At 47.5% G+C, this 26970-nt stretch overlaps 1 protein-coding gene across 1 annotated transcript; it reads left to right on the top strand.

Moving 5' to 3' along the window:
- Positions 1-9831: 9831 nt before the first annotated feature.
- LOC311515082 (solute carrier family 2, facilitated glucose transporter member 3-like) lies at positions 9832-23395 on the top strand. Its single transcript, XM_084617942.1, has 10 exons — positions 9832-10051; positions 13522-13617; positions 15668-15828; positions 16152-16392; positions 16659-16821; positions 17907-18094; positions 18740-18844; positions 19380-19481; positions 19800-20003; positions 20542-23395. Exons 1-10 carry the CDS (start codon positions 10037-10039, stop codon positions 20767-20769), a joined length of 1503 nt encoding a protein of 500 aa, XP_084474068.1. The 5' UTR covers positions 9832-10036; the 3' UTR covers positions 20770-23395.
- Positions 23396-26970: the final 3575 nt, after the last annotated feature.

Here is a 26970-nt window from a genome sequence, read left to right as displayed (position 1 = left end):
TTGCACTGTGGGTAGCTATCCCACAGTTCCCGCAGTCTCCGCTGCCCATTGGAATTCTGGGTTGAGATCCCAATGCCTGATGGGGCTAAAACATTGTCGTGGGTGGTTCTGGGTACATATCGTCAGGCCCCCGTTCCCTCCCTCCCTCCGTGAAAGCAAGGGCAGACAATCGTTTCGCACCTTTTTTCCTGAGTTACCTGTGCAGACGCCATACCACTGCAAGCATGGAGCCCACTCAGGTAACCGTCACCCTATGTCTCCTGGGTGCTGGCAGACGCGGTACGGCATTGCTACACAGTAGCAGCAACCCCTTGCCTTGTGGCAGAAGACGGTACAGTATGACTGGTAGCCGTCATCGTCATGTCTGAGGTGCTCCTGGCCACGTCGGCTGGGAGCGCCTGGGCAGACATGGGCGCAGGGACTAAATTTGGAGTGACTTGACCAGGTCATTCTCTTTAGTCCTGCAGTCAGTCCTATTGAACCATCTTATGGTGAGTGGGCAGGCGATACGGACTGCTAGCAGTCGTACTGTACCATCTTCTGCCGAGCAGCCATGACATGTGGATGGCATGCAGTCCTTCTGCACCGTCTGCTGCCAGCCAAAGATGTAAAAGATAGATGGAGTGGATCAAAACAAGAAATAGACCAGATTTGTTTTGTACTCATTTGCCTCCTCCCCTGTCTAGGGGACTCATTCCTCTAGGTCACACTGCAGTCACTCACAGAGAAGGTGCAGCGAGGTAAATCTAGCCATGTATCAATCAGAGGTCAGACTAACCTCCTTGTTCCAATAAGAACGATAACTTAGGTGCACCATTTCTTATTGGAATCCTCCGTGAAGTCCTGCCTGAAATACTCCTTGATGTAAAGACACCCCCTTTGTTGATTTTAGCTCCCTGAAGCCAACCCTGTAAGCCGTGTCGTCAGTCGCCCCTCCCTCTGTCAGAGCAACGGCAGACAATCGTTCCGCGCCTTTTTTCTGTGCGGACGCCATACCAAGGCAAGCATGGAGGCCGCTCAGCTCACTTTGGCAATTAGGAGCACATTAAACACCACACGCATTATCCAGCAGTATATGCAGCACCAGAACCTGGCAAAGTGATACCGGGCAAGGAGGCGACGTCAGCGCGGTCACGTGAGTGATCAGGACATGGACACAGATTTCTCTGAAAGCATGGGCCCTGCCAATGCATGCATCATGGTGCTAATGGGGCAGGTTCATGCTGTGGAACGCCGATTCTGGGCTCGGGAAACAAGCACAGACTGGTGGGACCGCATAGTGTTGCAGGTCTGGGACGATTCCCAGTGGCTGCGAAACTTTCGCATGCGTAAGGGCACTTTCATGGAACTTTGTGACTTGCTTTCCCCTGCCCTGAGGCGCATGAATACCAAGATGAGAGCAGCCCTCACAGTTGAGAAGTGAGTGGCGATAGCCCTGTGGAAGCTTGCAACGCCAGACAGCTACCGGTCAGTTGGGAATCAATTTGGAGTGGGCAAATCTACTGTGGGGGCTGCTGTGATGCAAGTAGCCCACGCAATCAAAGATCTGCTGATATCAAGGGTAGTGACCCTGGGAAATGTACAGGTCATAGTGGATGGCTTTGCTGCAATGGGATTCCCTAACTCTGGTGGGGCTATAGACGGAACCCATATCCCTATCTTGGCACCGGAGCACCAAGCCGCCGAGTACATAAACCGCAAGGGGTACTTTTCGATAGTGCTGCAAGCTCTGGATCACAAGGGACGTTTCACCAACATCAACGTGGGATGGCCGGGAAAGGTGCATGATGCTCGCATCTTCAGGAACTCTGGTCTGTTTCAAAAGCTGCAGGAAGGGACTTTATTCCCAGACCAGAAAATAACTGTTGCGGATGTTGAAATGCCTATATGTATCTTTGGGGACCCAGCCTACCCCTTAATGCCATGGCTCATGAAGCCGTACACAGGCAGCCTGGACAGTAGTCAGGAGCTGTTCAACTACAGGTTGAGCAAGTGCAGAATGCTGGTAGAATGTGCATTTGGATGATTAAAGGCGCGCTGGTGCAGTTTACTGACTCGCTTAGACCTCAGCAAAACCAATATTCCCACTGTTATTACTGCTTGCTGTGTGCTCCACAATATCTGTGAGAGTAAGGGGGAGACGTTTATGGCGGGGTGGGAGGTTGAGGCAAATCGCCTGGCTGCTGGTTACGCGCAGCCAGACACCAGGGCGGTTAGAAGAGCACAGGAGGGCGTGGTACGCATCAGAGAAGCTTTGAAAACCAGTTTCTTGACTGGCCAGGCTACGGTGTGAAAGTTCTGTTTGTTTCTCCTTGATGAAACCCCCTGCCCCTTGGTTCACTCTACTTCCCTGTAAGCTAACCACCCGCCCCTCCTCCATTCAATCACCGCTTGCAGAGGCAATAAAGTCATTGTTGCTTCACATTCATGCATTCTTTATTCAGTCATCACACAAATAGGGGGATGACTACCAACGTAGCGCAGGAGGGGTGGTGGAGGAGGGAAGGAAAATGCCACACAGAACTTTAAGCACAGCACTTTAAAAGTTTACAACTTTAAAATTTATTGAATGACAGCCTTCTTTTTTTGGGGCAATCCTCTGTGGTGGAGTGGCTGGTTGGCCGGAGGCCCCCCCACTGCGTTCTTGGGCGTCTGGGTGTGGAGGCTATGGAACTTGGGGAGGAGGGCGGTTGGTTACAGAGGGGCTGCAGTGGCAGTCTGTGCTCCAGCTGCCTTTGCTGCAGCTCAACCATACACTGGAGCATACTGGTTTGGTCCTGCAGCAGCCTCAGCATTGAATCCTGCCTCCTCTCATCACGCTGCCGCCACATTTGAGCTTCAGTCCTCTCTTCAGCCTGCCACTTACTCTCTTCAGCCCGCCACTTACTCTCTTCAGCCCGCCACCTCTCCTCCCGGTCATTTTGTGCTTTCCTGCACTCTGACATTATTTGCCTCCACGCATTCGTCTGTGCTCTGTCAGTGTGGGAGGACAGCATGAGCTCGGAGAACATTTCATCGCGAGTGCGTTTTTTTTTCTTTCTAAGCTTCACTAGCCTCTGGGAAGGAGAAGATCCTGTGATCATTGAAACACATGCAGCTGGTGGAGAAAAAAAAAGGGACAGCGGTATTTAAAAAGACACATTTTATAAAACAGTGGCTACACTCTTTCAGGGTAAACCTTGCTGTTAACATTACATACATAGCACATGTGCTTTCGTTACAAGGTCGCATTTTGCCTCCTCCCACAGTGTGACTACCCCCTCAACCTTCCCCCCTCCCTGTGGCTAACAGCGGGGAACATTTCTGTTTAGCCACAGGCAAACAGCCCAGCAGGAATGGGCTCCTCTGAGTGTCCCCTGAAGAAAAGCACTCTATTTCAACCAGGTGACCATGAATTATATCTCACTCTCCTGAGGATAACACAGAGAGATAAAGAACGGATGTTGTTTGAATGCCAGCAAACATACACTGCAATGCTTTGTTCTACAATGATTCCCAAGTACGTGTTACTGGCCTGGAGTGGTAAAGTGTCCTACCATGAAGGACGCAGTAAGGCTGCCCTCCCCAGAAACCTTTTGCAAAGGCTTTAGGACTACATCTAGGAGAACCGCAAATGCCAGGGCAAAGTAATCCTTTCACATGCTTGCTTTTAAACCATGTATAGTATTTTAAAAGGTACACTCACCAGAGGTCCCTTCTCCCCCTGCTGGGTCCAGGAGGCAGCCTTGGGTGGGTTCGGGGGGTACTGGCTCCAGGTCTAGGGTGAGAAACAGTTCCTGGCTGTCGGGAAAACCGGTTTCTCCGCTTGCTTGCTGTGAGCTATCTACAACCTCCTCCTCCTCCTCATCTTCTTCGTCCCCAAAACCTGCTTCCGTATTGCCTCCATCTCCATTGAAGGAGTCAAACAACACGGCTGGGGTAGTGGTGGCTGAACCCCCTAAAATGGCATGCAGCTCATCATAGAAGCGGCTTGTTTGGGGCTCTGACCCAGAGCGGCTGTTCGCCTCTCTGGTTTTCTGGTAGGCTTGCCTCAGCTCCTTCAGTTTCACGCGGCACTGCTTCGGGTCCCTGTTATGGCCTCTGTCCTTCATGCCCTGGGAGATTTTCACAAAGGTTTTGGCATTTCGAAAACTGGAACGGAGTTCTGATAGCACGGATTCCTCTCCCCAAACAGCGATCAGATCCCGTACCTCCCGTTCAGTCCATGCTGGAGCTCTTTTGCGATTCTGGGACTCCATCATGGTCACCTGTGCTGATGAGCTCTGTATGGTCACCTGCAGCTTGCCACGCTGGCCAAACAGGAAATGAGATTCAAAAGTTCGCGGTTCTTTTCCTGTCTACCTGGCCAGTGCATCTGAGTTGAGAGTGCTGTCCAGAGCGGTCAGTTTAAATCCAAGTTAAACTTGGAGAGTGGTCAGTTTGGATGAGCTATTACCAGCAGGAGAGTGAGTTTGTGTGTGTATGGGGGTGGGGGGGATGTGAGAAAACCTGGATTTGTGCTGGAAATGGCCCACCTTAATTATGCACATTGTAGGGAGAATGGTCACTTTGGATGAGCTATTACCTGCAGGATAGTGAGTTTGTGTGTGTGGTTTTTGGGAGGGGGGTGAGGGGGTGAGAGAACCTGGATTTGTGCAGGAAATGGCCCAACTTTATTATCATGCACATTGTGTAAAGAGTTGTCACTTTGGATGGGCTATCACCAGCAGGAGAGTGAATTTGTGTGGGGGGGTGGAGGGTGAGAAAACCTGGATTTGTGCTGGAAATGGCCCACCTGATGATCACTTTAGATAAGCTATTACCAGCAGGACAGTGGGGTGGGAGGAGGTATTTTTTCATATTCTCTGTGTATAAATAAAGTCTACTGCAGTTTCCACGGCATGCATCCGATGCAGTGAGCTGTAGCTCACGAAAGCTCATGCTCAAATAAATTGGTTAGTCTCTAAGGTGCCACAAGTACTCCTTTTCTTTTTGCGAATACAGACTAACACGGCTGTTACTCTGAAACCTGTCTTTATACACACAAAGCATGAAAAAATACCTCCCCCCTCTCCTGCTGGTAATAGCTTATCTAAAGAGATCACTCTCCTTACAATGTGTATGATAATCAAGGTGGGCCATTTCCAGCACAAATCCAGGGTTTAACAAGAATGTCTGAGGGGGGCGGTGGGGAGGTAGGAAAAAACAAGGGGAAATAGGTTACCTTGCATAATGACTTAGCCACTCCCAGTCTCTATTCAAGCCTAAGTTAATTGTATCCAATTTGCAAATGAATTCCAATTGAGCAGTCTCTCGCTGGAGTCTGGATTTGAAGATTTTTTGTTGTAATATCTCAACTTTCATGTCTGTAATCGCGTGACCAGAGAGATTGAAGTGTTCTCTGACTGGTTTATGAATGTTATAATTCTTGACATCTGATTTGTGTCCATTTATTCTTTTACGTAGAGACTGTCCAGTTTGACCAATGTACATGGCAGAGGGGCATTGCTGGCACATGATGGCATATATCACATTGGTAGATGTACAGGTGAACGAGCCTCTGATAGTGTGGCTGATGTTATTAGGCCCTGTGATGGTGTCCCCTGAATAGATATGTGGGCACAGTTGGCAACGGGTTTTGTTGCAAGGATAGGTTCCTGGGTTAGTGGTTCTGTTGTGTGGTGTGTGGTTGCTGGTGAGTATTTGCTTCAGGTTGGGGGGCTGTCTGTAGGCAAGGACTGGCCTGTCTCCCAAGATCTGTGAGAGTGTTGGGTCATCCTTCAGGATAGGTTGTAGATCCTTAATAATGCATTGGAGGGGTTTTAGTTGGGGGCTGAAGGTGACGGCCTGTCCTATAGTAGGTGACTTCTGGGAACTCTTCTGGCTCTATCAATCTGTTTCTTCATTTCCGCGGGTGGGTACTGTAGTTGTAAGAATGCTTGATAGAGATCTTGTAGGTGTTTGTCTCTGTCTGAGGGGTTGGAGCAAATGCGTTTGTATCGTAGAGCTTGGCTGTAGACAATGGATCCTGTGGTGTGGTCAGGGTGAAAGCTGGAGGCATGTAGGTAGGAATAGCGGTCAGTAGGTTTCCGGTATAGGGTGGTGTTTATGTGACCATTGTTTATTAGCACTGTAGTGTCCAGGAAGTGGATCTCTTGTGTGGACTGGACCAGGCTGAGGTTGATGGTGGGATGGAAATTGTTGAAATCATGGTGGAATTCCTCAAGGGCTTCTTTTCCATGGGTCCAGACGATGAAGATGTCATCAATATAGCGCAAGTAGAGTAGGGGCGTTAGGGGACGAGAGCTGAGGAAGCGTTGTTCTAAGTCAGCCATAAAAATGTTGGTATACTGTGGGGCCATGCGGGTACCCATAGGAGTGCCGCTGATTTGAAGGTATACATTGTCCCCAAATTCGAAATAGTTATGGGTGAGGACAAAGTCACAAAGTTCAGCCACCAGGTTTGCCGTGACGTTATCGGGGATACTGTTCCTCACGGTTTGTAGTCCATCTTTGTGTGGAATGTTGGTGTAGAGGGCTTCTACATCCATAGTGGCCAGGATGGTGTTTTCAGGAAGATCACCGATGGATTGTAGTTTCCTCAGGAAGTCAGTGGTGTCTCGAAGATAGCTGGGAGTGCTGGTAGCATAGGGCCTGAGGAGGGAGTCTACATAGCCAGACAGTCCTGCTGTCAGGGTGCGAATGCCTGAGATGATGTGGCGCCCAGGATTTCCAGGTTTATGGATCTTGGGTAGCAGACAGAATACCCCAGGTCGGAGTTCCAGGGGTGTGTCTGTGCGGATTTGTTCTTGTGCTTTTTCAGGGAGTTTCTTGAGCAAATGCTGTAGTTTCTTTTGGTAACTCTCAGTGGGATCAGAGGGTAATGGCTTGTAGAAAGTGGTGTTGGAGAGCTTCCAAGCAGCCTCTTGTTCATATTCCGACCTATTCATGATGATAACAGCACCTCCTTTGTCAGCCTTTTTGATTATGATGTCAGAGTTGTTTCTGAGGCTGTGGATGGCATTGTGTTCTGCACGGCTGAGGTTATGGGGCAAGTGATGCTGCTTTTCCACAATTTCAGCCCGTGCATGTTGCGGAAGCACTCTATGTAGAAGTCAGCAGACTCCCCCCACCCCCCTGACGTTCTTGTTAAACCCTGGATTTGTGCTGGAAATGGCCCACCTTGATTATCATACTCATTGTAAGGAGAGTGGTCACTTTCGATAAGCTATTACCAACAGGAGAGTGGGTTTGGGCGGGGGGCAGAGAAAACCTGGATTTGTGCTGGAAATGGCCCAACTTGATTATCATACACATTGTAAGGAGAGTGATCACTTTAGATAAGCTAATATCAGCAGGAGAGTGGGGTGGAGGGAGGTATTTTTTCATGCTTTGTGTGTATAAAAAGATCTTCTACACTTTCCACAGTATGCATCCAATGAAGTGAGCTGTAGCTCATGAAAGCTTATGCTCAAATAAATTGGTTAGTCTATAAGGTGCCACGAGTACTCCTTTTCTTTTTGCGAATACAGACTAACACGGCTGTTACTCTGAAACCTGTAATTTGTCTAGATAACTCTGGACCCTATCCCTACCCTCCAGCATATCTACCTCTCCACCCATCTTAGTGTCATCTATGAACTTGCTGAGGGTGCAATCTATCCCATTGTCTAGATCATTAATAAAGATGTTGAACATATTTTATTCTGGCTGAGATTGAAAACCTATGTCTCCATCTCTTTCCAATGAGAGCATAGCAGCTATTTTGTTATAGCTTGGTTTATGGAGGGGTTGCAAGGAGCATGGAGGGAAAGCCTCTCTGCATGGCTGGAAGGGCCAGAATTGTAACTAGCCATTTTAGTGCCCCGGGTGAGCAAGCATATTTGCTCCCCCAGAGGCAATGTTTGGGGGCACACGCCCCCTCCCCCAGATTTCTGTCTTCCATTATGCTAGGGTTACTAACTTTCTAATTGCACAAAACCAAACACCTTTGCCCCACCCCTTCCCCGAGGCCCCTCCCCTGTTCTGCCTCTTCTCTGAGGCCCTGCCCCCACTGACTCCAGCCCTCCTCCCTCAGTTGCTCACTCTTCCCCACCCTCACCCACTTTCACTGGGCTGGGGCAGGAGGTTGGAGTGCAGGAGAAGGTGAGGGCTCCGGCTGGGGATGTGGTCTCTGGGGTGGGCCTGGGGTCAAGGGGCTTCGGATGTGGGAGGGGGCTCAGGGATGGGGCAAGGGGTTGGGTGTAGATGCGGGGTCTGGGAGGGAGTTAGGGTGCGGGAGGGGGTTCCGACTGGGGGCAGAGGGTTTGGGCTCTGGTGAGGCGGCTCTTACCTGAGGCAACTCCCGGTCAGTGGTGCAGCCGGGCTAAGGCAGGCTTCCTGCCTGCCCTGGCTCTGCGCTGCTCCCAGAAGTGGCTGCCATGTCCGCCCCCTAGGCAGAGGCATGGCCAGGTGGCTCTGTGCAATGTGCGCTGTCCGTGCCCACAGGTGTTGCCCCTGCAGCTCCCATTGGCCATGGTTCCCAGCCAATGGGAGCTGCAGAGCTGATGCCAGAGGCGGGGGGCAGTGCACAGAGCTTCCCTGACCGTTCCTGCACCTAGGGGTCACAGGGATATGCCAGCCGCTTCTGGGAGCTGTGCAGAGCCAGGGCAGGCAAGAAGTCTGCCTGAACTCTGCTGTGCCACCGACCAGACTTTAAATGATCCTATCAGCAGTGCTGACTGGAGCTGCCAGGGTCCGTTTTTGACTGGGTGTTCTGGTCAAAAACTGGATGCTTGGCAACCGTACATTAAGCACAGAGGTTTTAGGACACACCTTACAGTTTGAAAGCTGTCACCTCCTGCCAGAAGCCAGTGGATTGGAAGCTGGTGGGAGCCACCCGGGCCACTCAGGCACCTGACTCTCCATGCTGGGGGAGCCAGGGTGCTGGCTGGCAGGGTGGGTGGCACAGCTCCGAGCTGCGCTCCTGACACACTCTTGCCTGTCCCCCCAAGGAGCCCAACACCAGCTGGTGACACCCCCTGGAGCTGGCCTCTGCCTGCAAAGCCCGGCTGCCATGAGATGCTCCCCAAGGCACTCGCTCACTGCTATGGAGCAGCAGCAGAGCCATGAGCACTAGGGCAATGGCATTCCTATTGCAGATCCCCAGTTTATACAGCAGAATCAGGCCTCAACCTCTGCCCACAGGGTCTCTGGCTTCAGATGGAGAATGGGGTGTTGTGTCAAAAAGACCACTCTCCAAATCCCATGTAGCTTTGGGGTCTGTGTTTCCCTTCCACATGTCTCGATGGGGGAGGGGCCATAGGGCCACAGTTACTGAGCATCTCTCTCTTATATTCATTTTATCTATCTATCTATCTATCTATCTATCTATCTATCTATCTATCTATCTATCTATCTATCTGCCATCTCTGAACACAGTACAAATTAATTATATCTGGAGACTTTAACACAAATCATTATTATTTTATTGCTATATAATTGCATGGCAACAATAGCCTGCTAAATACTCATCTCCATAATCAGGTTCTTTCCAAAATGCTGTCTGGAGTTAAATAATATGAGCAATCACAACTGGAACGGATGAGAAATCCCATTAGCTGCCCTCCTGAGTGATGTTTTCAGGGTTTGTAGTATCTGTGAAACATAAAGAGGGCTCTGCTCAGACTCCCACACACAAATGCCTTTTAAGGAGAGAAGGAAAATGCCTTATCTAAATTTCCAGTGATGAAACATTGAAGTCACAAAATTAGGCAGGGTCACAAGTTTGTTTTTTTTTTTTTTTGCTTATTACGGGAGCTGGGCGGGGTCTTGTCTGGCTCAGTCCCTCCCTAATATCCGCACCTCCTAGCAGAAACCATAAATAGATTGCTCTAAGGCAGCTCCTCAGCAGAGAGATATTGCAAATTGCACAGAGCAAAAAATTACAGAGACGGTTCCAGATATTCAATTACGTGGGAAGCAAATACACGACATTTGAGAGATCGTCAACGACTTCATTAAGAAGGGGGCAGTGGGTGTGCAGTGTCTTGACATTCCTTGACATTTACCAAGGACCATGGAGAGCAAAAAGGTAACTACAGCAGATCTTTTTCTCCTTGCCTTTATATTTTTAGCCGGCTTATGAGTGGTTTTGTTGTTCAGTGCGTGCCTTGGTTTGAACATGGTTGCGTCTGTTCATCCAGCATTTATACATTCTGGGTTAGCGCTACCCAATTTGTCTGACTTGTGAAACCCTCGGCCTGGCTTGTTGAAGATGTTTTGAATTGTTGGGCATCCCTTCGCAGGAGGTGTCTTTACAGATAACATCATGGTGTTTGATTATTATTACTATCTCTTTTACTATTTTATTTGTGTGCCTTTTGAGCAGATGAAAGGTCTATAATCAAACACTGAATGTGCATGAGGGCGAGCCTTTACTATGATTATTTAAGGATGACTCTGAGAAAGTGGCAGCCATAGGGGATGCACGGTAGGGGGAGGGGAAGATGGTTATGTAGGGTTGTTGCAAGTCATGGCATTTGGGTACATTTTTGTGGTTGTAGTTTTTCAAAATATTGCTTTCCTTGTCATGTTTTATTTGGCATGAGATCTATTGTGCTGGCCGAATGAGAGCCATTTGTCTTTAGGTTGACCAAGATGACAATGTGTTCGTGATGAGAAAAGGACAATTTCTCTTAAAGGTTTTTGAAGGCTATTTTTAAAGAAATAATGAGTAACCTTCCGATTTCAACAGAGAGAACATGGCAGGTTCACTCCCTCTCATGACACTGAGCTAGAGAGCCTTTGTGGGCAGCATTGTTGATGGGCGTCCATGTGTGTTGTGTGCATTAATCTGTGAACTAATTAATTGTGTGTGTTTGAGAGCATCAAGGATAAAAAGCAGGCAATGGTAGCTGGGGAAGAGACAGTGAGGGAGGGAGAGTGGCATCAAATAACTGACTGATGCTGGTGCTCATTGAAGGATACCTGGGGGTTACTGCTCTCATAGGGGTATTCAAGTAGCCATCAGTTTATAAAACCAAGCCTTTCTTTCCCTTTTTCTGGGACAAGAGGAAAGTGTGAGGGCATGAGGGAGGGAACTCTGAACAAGCATCCCAGTCAAGGTCATTTAGAGGAGAGTAAAGAAGCTGCCCCAGTTGAGGTCAATGAGTGCTACTATTCTGGGTTTCCAGCCAATGAAAAGAGAGAAAACTGGTGGGAAATGTCTCCCCCGATAATATACATGCAGTCAGATACCATTGTCACCCATTGTGAGAGGGAGGGGTATGGGTGGTGTTTTGAATTCCCCGCCAGCGTCTAAGCCTCAACTCTGTCACTGTGGTTTGTGTAGATCCCACCCTGGTATTTCTGAGCTCCATGGATATGCTGCTGGCTGGAGAGAATATACATTAGATCATAGTCCTTTCACTGCAGGGTTGGAAGGGGTGAGACCATGTCATGTATACTTGAGTGTGAGACTGGCTGTGTAATACAAAGAAATAGATTAGAAAAGGCAGGAGGCATGAAACGTGGTGTGGAATATATATGAACTATACCATCTATAGTATGTGTGTGTATACTATGTAAGCAAAGTATGCCTATGTTATATCATGCCCAGATGGGTCCTGTGGAGCTGGAGACTTGGCCTGGACATTGAGTAAGCCATGGCAATGCAGGATGCTCTTTTGCTTAAGGCACTGAACTGAAAAACGGAAGATCTGAGTTTTGTTCCCAGATGCACTGTGACCCGGGGCACTTATTCTCTCTGTACCTCAGTTCCTCATCTTCAACATGGAGGGAATAATAATTCCTACCTCATAGCAGTGTTGTGAGGATAAATCCATCAATATCTGTGAGATATTTGGGTGCTAGCCTCTGCATCCAACAAGCTTCTAGGTGGCACTAATCTAGGCCTTTTCAGAGCTCATTGACCCCAAGGGAATGAGAGAGCAAAGCTAAATCTGAGTCTTCTACATGACAGCGCAGAGGGAATCAGGTCTGACCTTGTAGCACTCCCAGTCTCTGCTGGCCCCAGGCGAGAGTATCAGAAATTGGGAATGGAAGTACTACACTGGTCTCCACATTATTCCCAGTCCTCACTGGCCTTAGAGAGTGAAAACTAGGGCTGGGAATACACATTGTTAACACCTTTGGAAGAGTTCCCAGTCCCTAGTGAATGAGAAACCAGGATAGGGTATTAAGGATGGAACTTCTGAAGTGTTGCCAACTCAAAGCATTCAAAAATTATCAGTCAGCATCCCAAAATTGTGAGATTTTAAAACTATGAAAAATGTTGCACACTTTTTATTTGGTTTTTGGTTTCTGAGCCTTAGAATTCACATGGATCATATTTTCCAGCTTTGGTTGGCAGCCAGGGCTAGAAACATACTTTTTACTTTAATGAAAACTGAGAGTCTGATATAATCACTTGACTCCAGGAGCTGGGGCTTTAAGAAATACATGAAATATTGAGAGCCTTGCAAAAAAAATCACAAGAGTTGGGAGTACTGCCTTCTACCCTGCCATGAAGAGTTTTAATACCATCAGCCTTTGGTTCAGGGAGTAAAATCCCAGTATGGGGAAAGAAATCCAGGTCTCCTGCATGGCAGTGCAGAGAGCTAATCCCTCAGGGCACTAGATCTGGCTTCCACTGTAATAAAGGTATTAATCCTAGGAGTACTGAGACTTATATTTATTTAGTGGCCCCAGTCACATTGCATGGGAGATGTTTACAAAACATGCCAGGGGTCAGAATCTACTTCTAAATGAAGCATATAAACCAAAAAATAACAGCCACTAGCTAGTACAGCCAATTAAGAAATGCAAATAGAGGGTGTGTAACTGGGGAGCAGGGTGTATAACTGGAACCTCTGACAGGTGAGATAACCATCCTGCCTCTAATTCAATATCTGTCAATAACTGTCAGTGAACCTCAGTGGGTCTCTGAACTTCTTGTTCTCAGAACAGTTCCTCCTGCAATGGCTTGTTGAGTTGCTGATGTGGCTCCACCACTTCACGTTTGCTGCACCTGTTTTCCATTGTCACTGACTGGGTGAGCATGTGTTCTATCGGCCAGCACAGGACCATTCTCAGTGGCATTCTGGGTATCCTCAAAACATGCAGCACGAGTGTCCTGCTTGGATTTGTTGAGGTGTTTTCTGTTCCTTCAGTAGGTCTGGTTCTTGAAATGTCTGTGCCATATGACCTTTGTGTGGATAGTTTGCTGTTACATTGGCAGGTTCCTAACCAATTTTATTTTATTTCTGACCCCATGCAATCAGGATGTAACACACATGGGTGCCCTGTCACATGACAGGGCTGAGTATACATGTGCTCCCATGATTAGCATTATATTCAATATTCCTGGCCCATGTTGGCCCAGGATAATGAAAGATTGAGACTGGGGATGGAACCCTACTCTCCCAAGCGACCCATAGGGAGCACTAGACCTGGCTTCTGAGGAGCTCTTAGCTGAGATTGTTGTGTTAAACAGAAAAACAATTTGTGTGGAAAAAGTGAAAAAATTAATTAAATGACTGATTTTTCCCTCTCTCTCTTCAGAAAATTACTTGTCCCCTTCTCTGTGCCGTTTCCACTGCTGCCATCGGATCGCTCCAGTTTGGGTACAACACGGGTGTCATCAATGCACCTGAGAAGGTGAGAGAGAAAGAGCCCTCTGGGTTTTGACATAGCCGGGTGGTCTCATCTCTTCCATAGAGCTCATTCTGCCTCAAAAGATGGTGCTGAGGATCATCTTAGAGGCAGGGAGAGAGGGAAGGTCATTGAGGAGCTAGTGGGTGAATGGTTTGTCTCTCCTATTTGAAGGGCAAAGGAAGAGAGAGGACCATCCCTTTTAGTGCAGGGGAAGAGGAGGAAGAGGGTCACCTTTACGTTTTGGTGAGGAGAGATGGAGTAAAGAGGGTCATTGTCCCACTTCATGTACAGGAGGGATAAAAGGAGAGGGGTCAGTTTGCCATTTCAGGCAGGTAGGGAGTGATGGGGTCCTCCCATTTATGAGGTACAGTGGGAGTGTGGATGGCATCTCTGTCTCATCTGGACATCCAGAGGGAGAATTATGAAGGGACGCCATCTTGTTTGGGGCAGTTGGAAGCCTTGTCCCTGCATGTTTTGGATGTAGGTAGAGTGAAAGCACGAAAGAGGGGTATCCCTATCTTCCAAAATACACAGGAATATGGGAATGAAGTTGCTTCCTTCATTTTGGGGATGCAGAGGGAGGTTGGAGTGGAGTTTCTGCCTCCATTGTGCAGTAAAGGGGAAAGGAGGGGAAAACCAAACTGGAACATTGGCATAGAGGAGACATTAGAATCAGGAAAGGGGAGGGACTGGGCATATGGAGAGTTTGGGGAGACTCTATAACCCTCCTGCCAATCTAGTTTTCTATCCAGATTCCACCCCTTTAAAATAATTTACTTTGGGGAATATCCTCACCAAAACGATGTGTCCCTGCTGCCAGTCTGTTATCGTTCAAACCACAGAAACCTTCTCACCCTCCCTTATAGACTGGGATGAAGCATACTGACAGGAGTGGGGGCTGTTCTGAGTCACAGAAAAGCCCTTTCAGGGGTTGGAGGGGACAGCAAAGAGCTGAGAGAGGGCTGCATGGGATTATGGTTTCCCTGTTGATTTTGGGCTTCCTCTCTCAGGCTTTTCTCCTATCTATCTATCTATCTATCTATCTATCTATCTATCTATCTATCTATCTATCTATCTATCTATCTATCTATCTATCTATCTATCTAATCTAGTTTCATATTAAGCTCAAAGTGGGGGCTTGGTGGGGGATGTGACTGTCTGGGGAAATTCCAACCAAGTAATTTGCAAATTACACCACCAAGAAAAAAAAAAAGAAATGAAAAATGTAGGCGGTTTTTTTTTCTTGTAAACCAGATGAGCTAAACCTCATGCAAAAAAGTGAGTCACGTCTGCCACATCCACCCTGTCTCCCGGAATACAGATGTCATAACCAGAGATGGGGGTGTGCAGTCAAACTAGCGCCTTGCTGCCACCTGCTGGGGGCACATAATGTGAAACTCGGGCCCTGCAACACTTTGTAATCAGACAGGATATCTATCCGAAAACTTAGCAATAGGAAAAGTTCTTTTGCCTATCATCTCATCCATCCTAGAAGACAATGCAGGATAGTTCCCTGGAGTGCTTCAGGATTTTATTCAGTCTCTTGGGGAAGCTATTTCACAGTCTCACATACCCCTCGCCGCTGGGGAATGTATCCTGATACCAGAAATGTTCTCATTTGTGAGAGAACATTTCCCTTTGCTCATTTTAGTCCCATTGCTGCTATTTCTCCTCACTCAGACCTACTGTCACCAAAGACACCCTCCTTGCTGTCTACATCCTTCCGCTACTTACAGAGAGTTAGCCTTATCTCCTTAATCATCTCTTGCCCAATCTCATCATACTAAGTAAATCAGTCTCTCCATCCTCTTAATCATGTCCTACTGCTCTTCTCTGAGCGTCTCTCCTTCTGAAACTTTGGGTTCCTCTTCAGCTGTCCTGACCCACTTTAGCTTCTCTACTTCCAAATGTCTGAGATCTCTCCCCACCACCCTGACTTTGTGACAAAAGAACGCCCTGATATCATACAGAGCTCCGCCTCTCCCACAGTACATTATATTTTATTGTAACCCCTCTCTCCTCCCATTTCTGGGGTGTGTTTTCTCCCATGCAGATTATTCAAGCATTCTTCAATCAAACATTAGAGTTGCGGAGAGGGACCCCAACCTCCTCCGAGCTTCTGACCTCGCTGTGGTCCCTCTCCGTCGCCATCTTCTCCGTGGGAGGGATGATCGGCTCCTTCTCTGTTGGACTTTTTGTCAACCGATTTGGAAGGTACGTTAGGAAGGGGGTCTAAGCCACCATGGAATTTGTCTCTGAATTATGGGATATTGGAAGGATTAGGAGAAATTATTTCTCTCCAAAAAATTGGACCAATGGACCAGAGAAGGAGGGTAGGTTGGGGAGAAGGGACCGATTCCTGGAAGGGCAAGACAGTGGTAGAGAGAGAAGAAAAGAAGCAGACAAAGGGAGTGGCTGAGTGGGGAAGCGTGGCCCGGGGAAGGGGGATCTGGCTGGGCATATAACTTCTGCAATTTTCTCCCTATCGTTGCAAATCAATAACCCCTGGCCTATGCTAATGTCTCTCTCCTTGGCAGGCGGAACTCCATGCTACTGGTGAACATCCTGGCCTTCGTGGGTGGCACCCTGATGGGCTTTTCCAAGACGGCAAAAGCAATAGAAATGCTGATCCTTGGCCGCTTTATCATTGGCCTCTTTTGTGGCCTCAGCACTGGCTTTGTTCCCATGTACATTAGCGAGATCTCACCCACCGCCCTGCGTGGTGCCTTTGGCACCCTCAACCAGCTGGGCATCGTTGTGGGCATCTTGGTGGCACAGGTAGGCCTGATCCTGACTTTCTCAATGGCTGTTGGGGAGGGCACTGAAGGTTTTATGGGGCTAACAGGCTGCTTCACGGGTATCATTAGAGGGGAATGAGACCTCATGGACCATTCTATAGTCACCATGGGGAGGAATGGGTAGGTTGAATAGCTAACTGACCACACTACTGTGTAATTCTTGAGGAGGAGAAAGGGTAAAGACTTAATTTTCAACACAGGGGAATATCTCGTAATATTTCTTTCTCTTCTTGTTCGCTGGATTAGATTTTCGGCTTGAAGGAGATCATGGGGAGTGAGAGTCTCTGGCCACTGCTTTTGGGGTTCACTATTATCCCAGCCATCCTGCAGTGTGCTGCTCTGCCCTTCTGCCCTGAGAGTCCCCGTTTCCTGCTGATCAACAAGATGGAGGAAGACAAAGCGCAAGCAGGTGCGTGGACACTTCTAAATGGCACCACAGGACAGCTACTGGTCAGCCCAGTCACCACAGTCCTCCTAGCCTGAACTGAACTTAGGGGAATGGATGATGAGGAGTGATATGAGAACCTGGATCTCCTGCACGATAGTGTAGACAGCTGATCCCCAGAGGTCACCAGACCTGCCTCCGCAGTACCCCCAGCCTGCACGAGCTCCAGGATGTGTGAGAGAACTGTAACTGATCTGGGGTCTGCTGCATGGCAATGCAAAATCATAGAATCATAGAAATGTAAGAGAGGAAGGAACCTAGAGACGTTGTCAAGTCCACCCCTCTGAGCTGCGGCAGGACCAAATATACCTAGACCATCCCTGACAGGTGTTAGCCCAACCTGTTCTTAAAAATCTCCAGTGATGGGGATTCTACAACCTCCCCGGAAGCATATTCCAGGGCTTAACTACCCTTTTAGTTAGAAAGATTTTCCTAATATTTAACCTGTATCTCCCTTGCTGCAGAATAAGCCCATTACTTCTTGTCCTACCTTCTTACCTGGTCCCTATGAGGCATCAGGCTTGCCTATCAGGCTTGCCCATCAGGGTGCTCCCAGCACATTCTTGGTGAGAGTAAGAAGTCCAGAATTTACATGGCCATAGTGTAGAATGATAGGGCCTAGGACAACAGGTTTAGCCCCTCCCAATCTTTGGAAAATAAAGTGATTGAGACTAGGAAAAGAGGTCTTCCTCATGGTATCACTGGACTCAGCCTCTGCTGTGCTCCTAAGTAGCCCCAAGGTGAGTGTGTGAACAGGAGCAGGAATCAAATGTAGGTTTCCGGCTCAGAGGCACAGATCACTAGGCCTAACATCTACTGTGCTCCTAACACATTTAGCTCCAGGTTGAATAGGAGGCCAGGACCAGGAATAGAGCCTTAATCTGTCCCACATAGCCAGGCAGAATATTAACTTCTAGGGGGTCCACAGCATTTGATCCCCCCTTGGAGAGTTGGAGACTAGGGCTGAGAGTGGAACTCAAGCCTCTTGTTGGCTGGGGCATGTAAATTGATGACATCTCATGTATTCTATGTGTGGTTCCTCCCTGTAGTTCTCCAGAAGCTCCGTGGTACACAGGATGTGGCCCAAGACATCCAAGAGATGAAAGAGGAGAGCACCAAGATGTCCCAGGAGAGGAAAGCAACAGTGCCGGAGCTCTTCCGCTCGCCGAATTACCGCCAGGCCATCATCATTGCCATCGTACTCCAGCTCTCCCAGCAGCTCTCGGGCATCAATGCTGTAAGTCAGCTTCCTGTTTCACTTCTTGGGCTCAATTCTCTTGCTGCTGTGTATGAGTGTCTCCCATTGACTTCAGTGAGAGTCAGCCAGTCACAATAGCAAGAGAATCTGGGCTCCTGGGCTTCACTTCCTGTCTTCAGTTGAGATCAATTTTTGTGATACTCCCTGCCAAAAAGAGCTCCCTGAAATATTCAGCTACGTTATGAGCTCATCAGGTATAGCTCACCCCTGGAAGCAGGTCACTTGGAGTCAAGGGAGATCCATAAAACCTTCCGTGACCTCAGGAACTCATCAGGATCCGATTGTGTTTTATAGCCCAGCTCTAGAAAGGGGCTGCTCAGCACATCAAAGGAGATGTGTAGCTAGGAACTAGGATGACCACCTCCATTTCATGGATAACTATATGAACAAGAGGGAACAAAGATTATTTTAAAGGGGCACTTCCCTATAGTGGGTTTTTTTTTTCATGGAAAATTGTTATACCTGTGTATGACAATGAATGGTCCTTGCATGATCATGGATTGAAGTATATACTTTTTTGACTGAGCTCTTATTGGACACATGGAGAGACAGGCATGAAAATAAGGGGCATCCCTTCAGGTGCAGGAACTAGTAACCATATCCAATTGCTTCTTCTACTCCCAGGTGTTCTATTACTCCACGGGGATTTTCGAAAAAGCTGGTGTCAAGCAGCCTGTCTATGCAACCATTGGTGCTGGTGTGGTTAACACGGTCTTCACTGTCGTATCGGTAAGTAGCGCTGCGGAGAGCGGTTGGTGAGATGATGGCTGGTGTGGATCTGCATGGAGGGAGATTTTGGGGACAATAGTTATCCTGGAGCCAGTTTTTTTCTCTTCAGCCAAACTGTGGCTGAGATTTGCAGAAGGGAGAGGGGAGGCACAAAGGGAAGTGTGAAAGAGCAGGAGAGGAGAGCATGGCAGAAGGAGGGAATGTGAGCATACTAGAAGAAAGAAAGAGGGAGAGAAGGGTGAGATAGAATGGTGTAGAAGAGATGTGGACAAGGGTAAAAGTCAGAGGAAGAAGAGGGGGAGGAAAGAGTGGGGAAAGAGATAGAAAAACGCTGGGTGAAGGGGTAGGGAGAGACATAGCATCCTATATCCCCATCCATTTAAGCTGCCACTGACCACATGAGCACTGGAGAGGTGGAGGTAAATGGCAGATAAACCCCTTGGGGATGGGGGTGCAGAGCTTGTCAGGATGTGGAGCCAGCCCCTTTGGCTGTTGCTTTCTAATCTAATGTTTTTCTCTCCTGCCACTTTTGCAGCTGTTCCTGGTGGAGCGTGCAGGGCGCAGGACCCTTCATTTGGTCGGCTTGGGTGGCATGGCTCTCTGTGCCGTTCTCATGACCATAGCTTTGACACTTAAGGTGAGTTGACAGCAAACTGCCTATTCTTGTAGAGTTGAGATGTCATTAGGGACACAGAGGGAAACTGAGGTAAAGGACCCAAAGGTAAAGGAAAGGGCATCTTTGGAGGGATTGGGATGAGTATGGAGACAGGGGACTCTTGAGTATAAAGAAAGGAGAATCTATAGTGGGGGTACAGCTGGGATTAGGGGGAATATACATTCCCATACAGCAGGAACTATATACCATGATTAAGGACATAGAGATGTTGGAGCACGTGTTCCGTTATCCCATGTTTGCTTGTCAAATTACAGCTATTCATGTTTCTCTCCCTTGCAGGATGTCTTGAGCTGGATTAGCTATATCAGCATTGTTGCCATCTTTGGCTTTGTGGCCTTTTTTGAAATTGGCCCCGGTCCTATTCCCTGGTTCATTGTGGCTGAACTCTTCAGTCAAGGTCCCCGTCCTGCAGCTGTGGCAGTGGCTGGTTGCTCCAACTGGACCTCCAATTTCTTGGTGGGAATGCTCTTCCCCTATGCAGAGGTAAGGACACAATTTGGAAAGTACTGTGTTGATCTGATTGTTAGCTACTGTTAAGAGAGTGTTGTAGTTTAAACAACATCCCCATTCCTTTGCTTTCACTTAATGTTTATAATCCACAAATAGCTGGACACTTAGTCAACATAGCCAATCAACATAGCCCCCTTTGAGAGCCACAATATTTGTGAGTCATGATAGCATTCAAAGTTCAGAATCAAGCTTTAAAAATCCCTTAAATGGCCTGGGGTGTTCCTTTAAAAATACTACGTTAAAAGTAAATAAGTCCATATTTTGGGGAGGGTGTTGTGATTCTGAGTTTAGGAGGTTTCAGAGTAACAGCCGTGTTAGTCTGTATTCGCAAAAAGAAAAGGAGTACTTGTGGCACCTTAGAGACTAACCAATTTATTTGAGCATAAGCTTTCGTGAGCTACAGCTCACTTCATCGGATGCATCGGATGAGTTTAGGAGATAATGACTGTACCTTGATTTTAGGCCTATGCACTTTTCAAATTATAACCTTTCCCTTCTTTCCCCCCTGTAGAAATTGTGTGGTCCCTATGTCTTCATCATCTTCACTGTTTTCCTGGTCATCTTCTTTGTCTTCACCTTCTTCAAAGTCCCTGAGACCAGGGGCAGGACTTTTGAAGACATTTCCAGGGGCTTTGAAGGACAAGTGGAAGGAAGTGGCACCGTTGCAGCAGTGGAGAAAAGCCCCATGGTGGAACTGAAGGGCATAGAGTCTGCTAATGATGTTACCTCAAATATTTAACGTACCCCTTCTTGACCCTTTTTCATTGTTAAAGAAATAAGCAGAGAGTCTTTCAAGGATTGGGCAGAGATATACGTCAGGAGAAAATCTAGGACAATTTAAAAATTGCTGCTATTTTATTCTTCCCCTCGCACCGCTCCCTTCCACATTTCCGCCAAGCCCTGCCAGGGTTAAGATGGTCTGAAGTGGGAAGGTCTCATCTGCTTTCAACACAGGAGGGCATCAGGAGCAAAAATAACCTCATCTCCACCTGTTATGCACTTGAGGAGGAGAACATATGGGCAATATTTTTGCTCTCACCTTTAACTGCTCCTAGGTATTAAGGTATTTTTGTGCATAGCAACCTCTTATGTTTTTTAAACTTACTATTATTTTTGTATAGTGAGCTAAAGCAACCAAACAACTCCACAGTGCCATCTCTTCCCACTTTTAATTCTGCTCCACCGTGAGTATGCAGTATTATGCTGGAATTTAATGTAATTACCCAAATGCAAAAAGCCATTATGTCATATTTGCTGTCTGGTGGGTGCCTCAGGAGAAGCGGACCAAGTTACCAGAGAGGGTTCTTTTTCCCTTTTCTTTTTTGTACAGCTAGTCTGAAAGCTCAGTTTTACATTGGTTTATTTATTTGTGTGTCAGTTTAGTTGTAAATATTTATTTTTTTTATATGTAAAAATATGTACAGATAATGAAGCAGAAGATGTTTATGATAAATAGTTATTTTTAAGAGATGATACTGTAGGTTTGAGGTGCAATAAAACTGTAAAGCAGAAATATGGTACTAAAGAGAAAAATTACACTCTGGTTGTACATGAAATGGAGCTGATTATGCATGGCTCCATTAAAGGACATATCTGTCCTCCAGCCACAAATTTTAAAAAATTGAGTACTAGAGAGAATAAGCATGTGATAGTATTTGTGTACATTCTTGTGTCCACCAACGTTCTTATATTCTTCAGGACTTTTTGGTGGCTATGTTAAATAATGGTCACGTGGATTACTTGAAAATTGCAGTATTACAGCAAAAGGGCATTGTTATTTGACACTATTTTCAGTCACTATTAGTTCTTGTGGAGGCTGGGTGATTATTTCAGGCCAGACGCTGACTCATCCAACCCTCTTTTCTTGAAATTTGGCTTCTCTGTTCCTCTTTTCTAACAGTAAAGGAAGTCTGAAAGAGACAGATTGTAATTTAAAGAGATGTGTGTATAAAAAAAAAATTCCAAAACTGTATATTCTTATCAATTGTTCCTATAGTTAAACTTTAGACAAAGGCACGTAGCATGAACCTTCTGGATACAGGACTAGTTATCCAAGACACAAAGGACTCTGTAAAGGTAGAAATGAAGGAATAGAGACCAAAGCTCCTGAAACCTGATAGCCAGACAGAAAGATGTTTAGTCCATGGCTATAGGGTAAATTTTTGCTACAGGGGCTGGGCTGTCCATTCTGGAGGCTCCAGGGAATACTGTAATGTATTGTGTGTCTGTGTGTGTGTCTCTGTGTGTGTACACTACTGCCCTCTACTAGATGGGATATGTCAGACACATTCAGTTAATAATGGTCCCTCCTCTTGTCTCTTAGTTGCCAGAGGACTGAAAAGTTCCTTTAGCTTAGCAGGGCAAGGCTTAGTGCATATAGTACATTTGAATCGGAGGGTTGAGAGCTCTGTTTCACTGACTGGAATACTCAGTAGGGAGAAAGAAGGAAAGTCCAGTGTGGTTAGGCCCATTGACACTCCATCAACATCTGTGTAGGAAGTCCAAACTCAGACTCCAGCACTGAGCACCTCTGCATTTTTGGATTGAAACAAACTCTGGATCTGAATTAAGACCCTGGGTCCATTTACACCAAAGCTAGAATTACATGGCTGGACTTCATACAACACGCAGCAGGGAAGTTAGTATGCCTGACCTCATCATCACATAGCTGGCTAAAGAAAACAAAAATACAACAATACTCCCCAAATCATCTGAGGGCACATCTTGGTTATTGCCCCCCAAGAACCGTGCCCGGGGTTCCTTACCGTGTATTCTCCAGGGTTTGCTCTAGTCTGAGTTTTAAATGACTCAAGTGATGGAGCCTTCACCCCTTCCCTTGTGGACAATAATTGTAAAGTCCGGTAAATTTTGCTGCTGGGAAATATTTCCTGTGATTTAACAAGAACATTTCCCTCCTCGCTCAATTTCATCAACTTACTCCTCGGTCTTCCACCCACACCCACCTTCCTCGGACTCCCTCTTCCTCCTTGCTATTTACATCTTTCAGAGTTTGTAGACGGTTATACTCCCCTCTTTCATCATTTGTCTAAATTATACAGATTTCATTCCTTTGATTCTCCTTATAACTCTGATCCCTTAATATTTGTGGAAGGTACAGCTTTCCGGTTGTATGTCTGTATGTAAGGAAAGGAAATTCCCCTCCAGCTGGGCACTAGAGCATTGCAAACAGCACATCAGGGTGTTTGTATGATGCCTTGGACTCTCACTCTATCTTAGTCTGTCTCTTTCTCTCTCTCTTTCTCTATGTCTGCAGTATGAGTATTGCCGATGGGTTTTATATACTTATTATTAATTTGTGATTGTGTTACATGTTTCTAAAATAAAAACTGTGGATGTAAATATTACATATCTGCTTCTGGGTTTGTTACCTCCCCTCATTCCAAACCAGTAATAGCACCAGTCCTTGGAACAGACCCAGCTCTGCCAATGCCCCTCGATTCTGCCCTGCAGCCCCCCTGCTATCCCAGTCCTGGTCTTCAGCCAATGCCCCTCAGTCCTGCCCTGGAGCCCCCCTGCTATTTCAGTGCTGGGCTTTCTACTTCACTGTGATGCTGACTGGCCAATGGTAATGCTTCTCTCAGCCCCTGTGTGTATGTCCTCTAGAAATTCACCTCTCTACATTTGTCTGTAGGAAGATGTTAAAAAGGGGGTTTCCCTGCGCTGGTCTGTCCTGTCCCTCTGCAGGTATCTTCTAGAGAGTCTTCCCGTCTGAGGCCTAGTTTCCACTGATTAGGTCAATGGAAGGCAGCTTACGTTGACTTAATTATGTCAGTGTACACACTACAGCCTTGTCCCACCGATGTAAGTGCCCTACTACACCGACATCATAACTCCACCTCCACGAGAGGCATAGCACTTATGTCAGTGTAGTTAGGGTGACCCAGTATCTGTGTAGACACTACGTCCCTTACATCAGCTGTTGGCTGTCTTGTCAATTTCATGGCTCCATGAAAGCCGGGTAGCTAGAACCCAGCTGCCCCCCGGCTCCCCACACTCCAAGTCGGGCTGCTGCCCAGAGGCTCCAAGCTTAGGGAGCTGAGAAGCCTGGGTGGCTGGCCCCTGCTCTCAGCTGGGAGCGGAGAGGCAAGAAGCACAGGGGGCAGCTGGGCTCCTGGTGGGGAGCTGCGTGGAGCTAAGAGCACTGGCTGGCAGCCCCCCACCCTGCCCCTCTTCAGTCAGTGGAAGCACTCCTGGTGAGGACACACACCACTGAAAGAAGGAGGGTAGTGTTGACATGCATCACTGCAGTGATGGCCTAACGTAGGTCGGCTTAGGGCTGTGGTGTCGACATGCCCTGAGTCTCACTCACTTGTAAGGTGTACAGAGGGAGCAAGGGATGGGCTTTAGGGTGGCAAGGAGGAAACCCCATTGAATGGAGAAGTCACTATTTATCCTTATTCCTGGGGCAGCTATGGCATTTCTGACATACGTGAGTTGGTGTAGAATGCCACGCTTGCCCCACCAGTCCCTCTGCTGAATGTGAAGAGCAGATGTGAGATGATGCAACACCCTCACACCTGCAGCAGATAGACTGCACAACAAGAACCGCCTGGAGCAGCTGAGAACCAGGTAAATCCTTTCCTACCTCAACAGGCCCAAGGTAACACCAATTTCTCTCCAGACTGGGCCTTCTAAAAACTTATGTTTTGGAGTGCTGTGGTTTTCCAGCTGATGTTTGTTTTTGCGGCTGCGGGCATGTACTTAGCGAGGAGATGGTTTAGGGGTCCAAGAATCAGCTAAGGAGCATTCACTGGGCAGAAAGCCCAGTTGAAATCCCAGCAGAGTTGTCTTGGCCCTCTTCTGAGATGGATCATTTGCGTTCCATGCTGCGTGCAAGTTTCTCAGATGCAACCTTAAAAACTGAGCTCATACCCTTGAATATTAAGTGTCTCTCATAATATGTTGTAAGAGCAGGGATTAGCAGTGGGGATGCCTTTTACAGCTAGACTATCCTTCATTCCCTGTTGTGCAGCATGGTGAGCTCTGGCTGCTTGCTGCCTTCCACCAGAGCTGGTTGCAGGTCAGTGCTGGTAGAGTGCACAGTCTTTGGGATGAACAAAACCAGGGAAGCATTACATGGTGTTACCTGGGAGAGAGGAATAAAGGATGAACATCCTCCCCAGACTCCTGTGTTGTGGAACCTTGAGACGGTCAGAGCCTTTTGTGATGTCATAGGGCAGGTGATGGCAGAGTCATGAGAACATAGGGCCAGCCTTGAGGCCAATCCCACCTGCTGGCTGATGGTGATACCACACACAAAGTGATGATACCACACACAAATAAATCCCATGTTGCCCAGAAAACCGGGACCTGCTTTCTCTCCCAGGAGGCCCCAGGTGGTGGCTGAGTGAGCTGACCACCGAAGAATCCTTTTAAGGGGAAAATATCCAGAGAGAAATTCCCCGCCAGGGATTGACAGGGTCACACACAACCCCATTGCCTCACACATCAGCCAGGACCTAGGGTGCCGGCATCATTGTATGGGTTGGAACAAGGTAGATACGATGCAGATTTACTGTGTGGTATAGGGATCCTTACATCAGACAAGAAAAGTAGTTCAGTGAGACTGAATGTGAAACTGGATTGTACAGGGGCTAAATGCCCTCCTTTCCATCTTCTGGAGACTGGGGATATCACAGGAAATTAACAGCATTTTTGGGGGGAGTAGAGGTGTGAGGGGGCAGAGTCCCAGGCAGGGCTAGATTTAGGCAATTCTAGGCCATAGTAGGCATACCCTTCAGTGAGGCCCTCAAGGCCCCATGCTGCTTGGGGTATTAGTGGCAGGAGCTACCCAAATGAGAGCCATGTTCTGGACTGCCACCACTCCCTGTTTTCAGGTGGGCTTCTGCAGTCCATCCTGTGAGGCGAGAGGGCTCAATCCCACCCACACAAAGAGAAGGTACTGTGTGGGGATCGTTGTTGACAATACCCCAGCAGAGCTGTGATGGGGAGGCAGCAGAGAGGGCTCCCCATTATAGCATCCTCTACTGGGGTAGAATGAGTGAGTAGGGCCCCCACCCATAGCTGGTTTCAGACTTAACACCCAATTGAGATGCCTGGAGCAGCTCAAACCTCTCTGAGTATCGGTTCAGGCTCTCCTGAATCAGGCAGGCGTCACTGCATTGATAACACTTAGGTCACATTTTCAAGGTTTTGGTTCACAACCAACAGGACTAGAAACAAAACAGCTGAAATTCTGACTCGAAGAGCTGGGACGCTAGACACAGGCCTGTAATGCCTATGCTTTAATCTGTCCCTGCCCTCAGAGGCAGGTGTTATGAGAAGGGCGGAAGCACCCTGCAGAGGGTGAGGCTTTGAGGTAGCAGAGCTTAGAGATGGGGGATGTCTGGCATTGTCTAGACTAGAAAAAGAAATTGTGTTTTAAAAACACATTTGAATTAAGTACTTGTTATAAACATGTTAGTATCTAGTGTAGACAGAGCTTAACACCTTTAAAAGCTGGTCATGGCTGACCCTGTGTGTTCACTATCTACACTACAGGACACTGAGATGTGTTAAGTGGTATATTTTAAAACCCATGCTTTCCCCCTAGTGTCTGGTAGACACATGACTGAAATGCTGAGTTCCTGTTTACTTACCACGTTGTACAACTATTTTCTTGTTTAGCAAACAGTCACACAGACCCTGGTGCATTCAGTGATGGCCTCAGTGCTGGGATCATTGCAAATTGGTTACCACACAGGAAACATCAATGCCCCACAGATGGTAAATGACCAGGAGAAGGAAATGTGGCGTGGAGCTTGGAGAATGGGACGCGCAGTGCTGAGGAGCATAGAGGGACTGACTCCTGCAACTAAACGATAGGAAAACCATACATTAGGCCTCATCTCAGGCCCACCTTGTGAAAGATGGGTGCTAGCACACTCTGAAAAGCAGGAGAGAGTTCACTCAATTTCTT

The sequence above is a fragment of the Lepidochelys olivacea genome (assembly GCF_965140295.1).
Source record: "Lepidochelys olivacea isolate rLepOli2 genome assembly, chromosome: 1".
NCBI classification, from domain to species: Eukaryota; Metazoa; Chordata; order Testudines; family Cheloniidae; genus Lepidochelys; species Lepidochelys olivacea.
Note: the sequence above shows the minus strand (reverse complement) of the source record. Positions and strands in the feature narration are given on the sequence as shown.

Coding starts and splice junctions, on each gene's coding strand:
- LOC311515082 (XM_084617942.1), top strand. Junction 19,482..19,799: donor CCATAGCTTTGACACTTAAG/GTGAGTTGACAG, acceptor TCTCCCTTGCAG/GATGTCTTGAGCTGGATTAG. Junction 20,004..20,541: donor TGCTCTTCCCCTATGCAGAG/GTAAGGACACAA, acceptor TCCCCCCTGTAG/AAATTGTGTGGTCCCTATGT.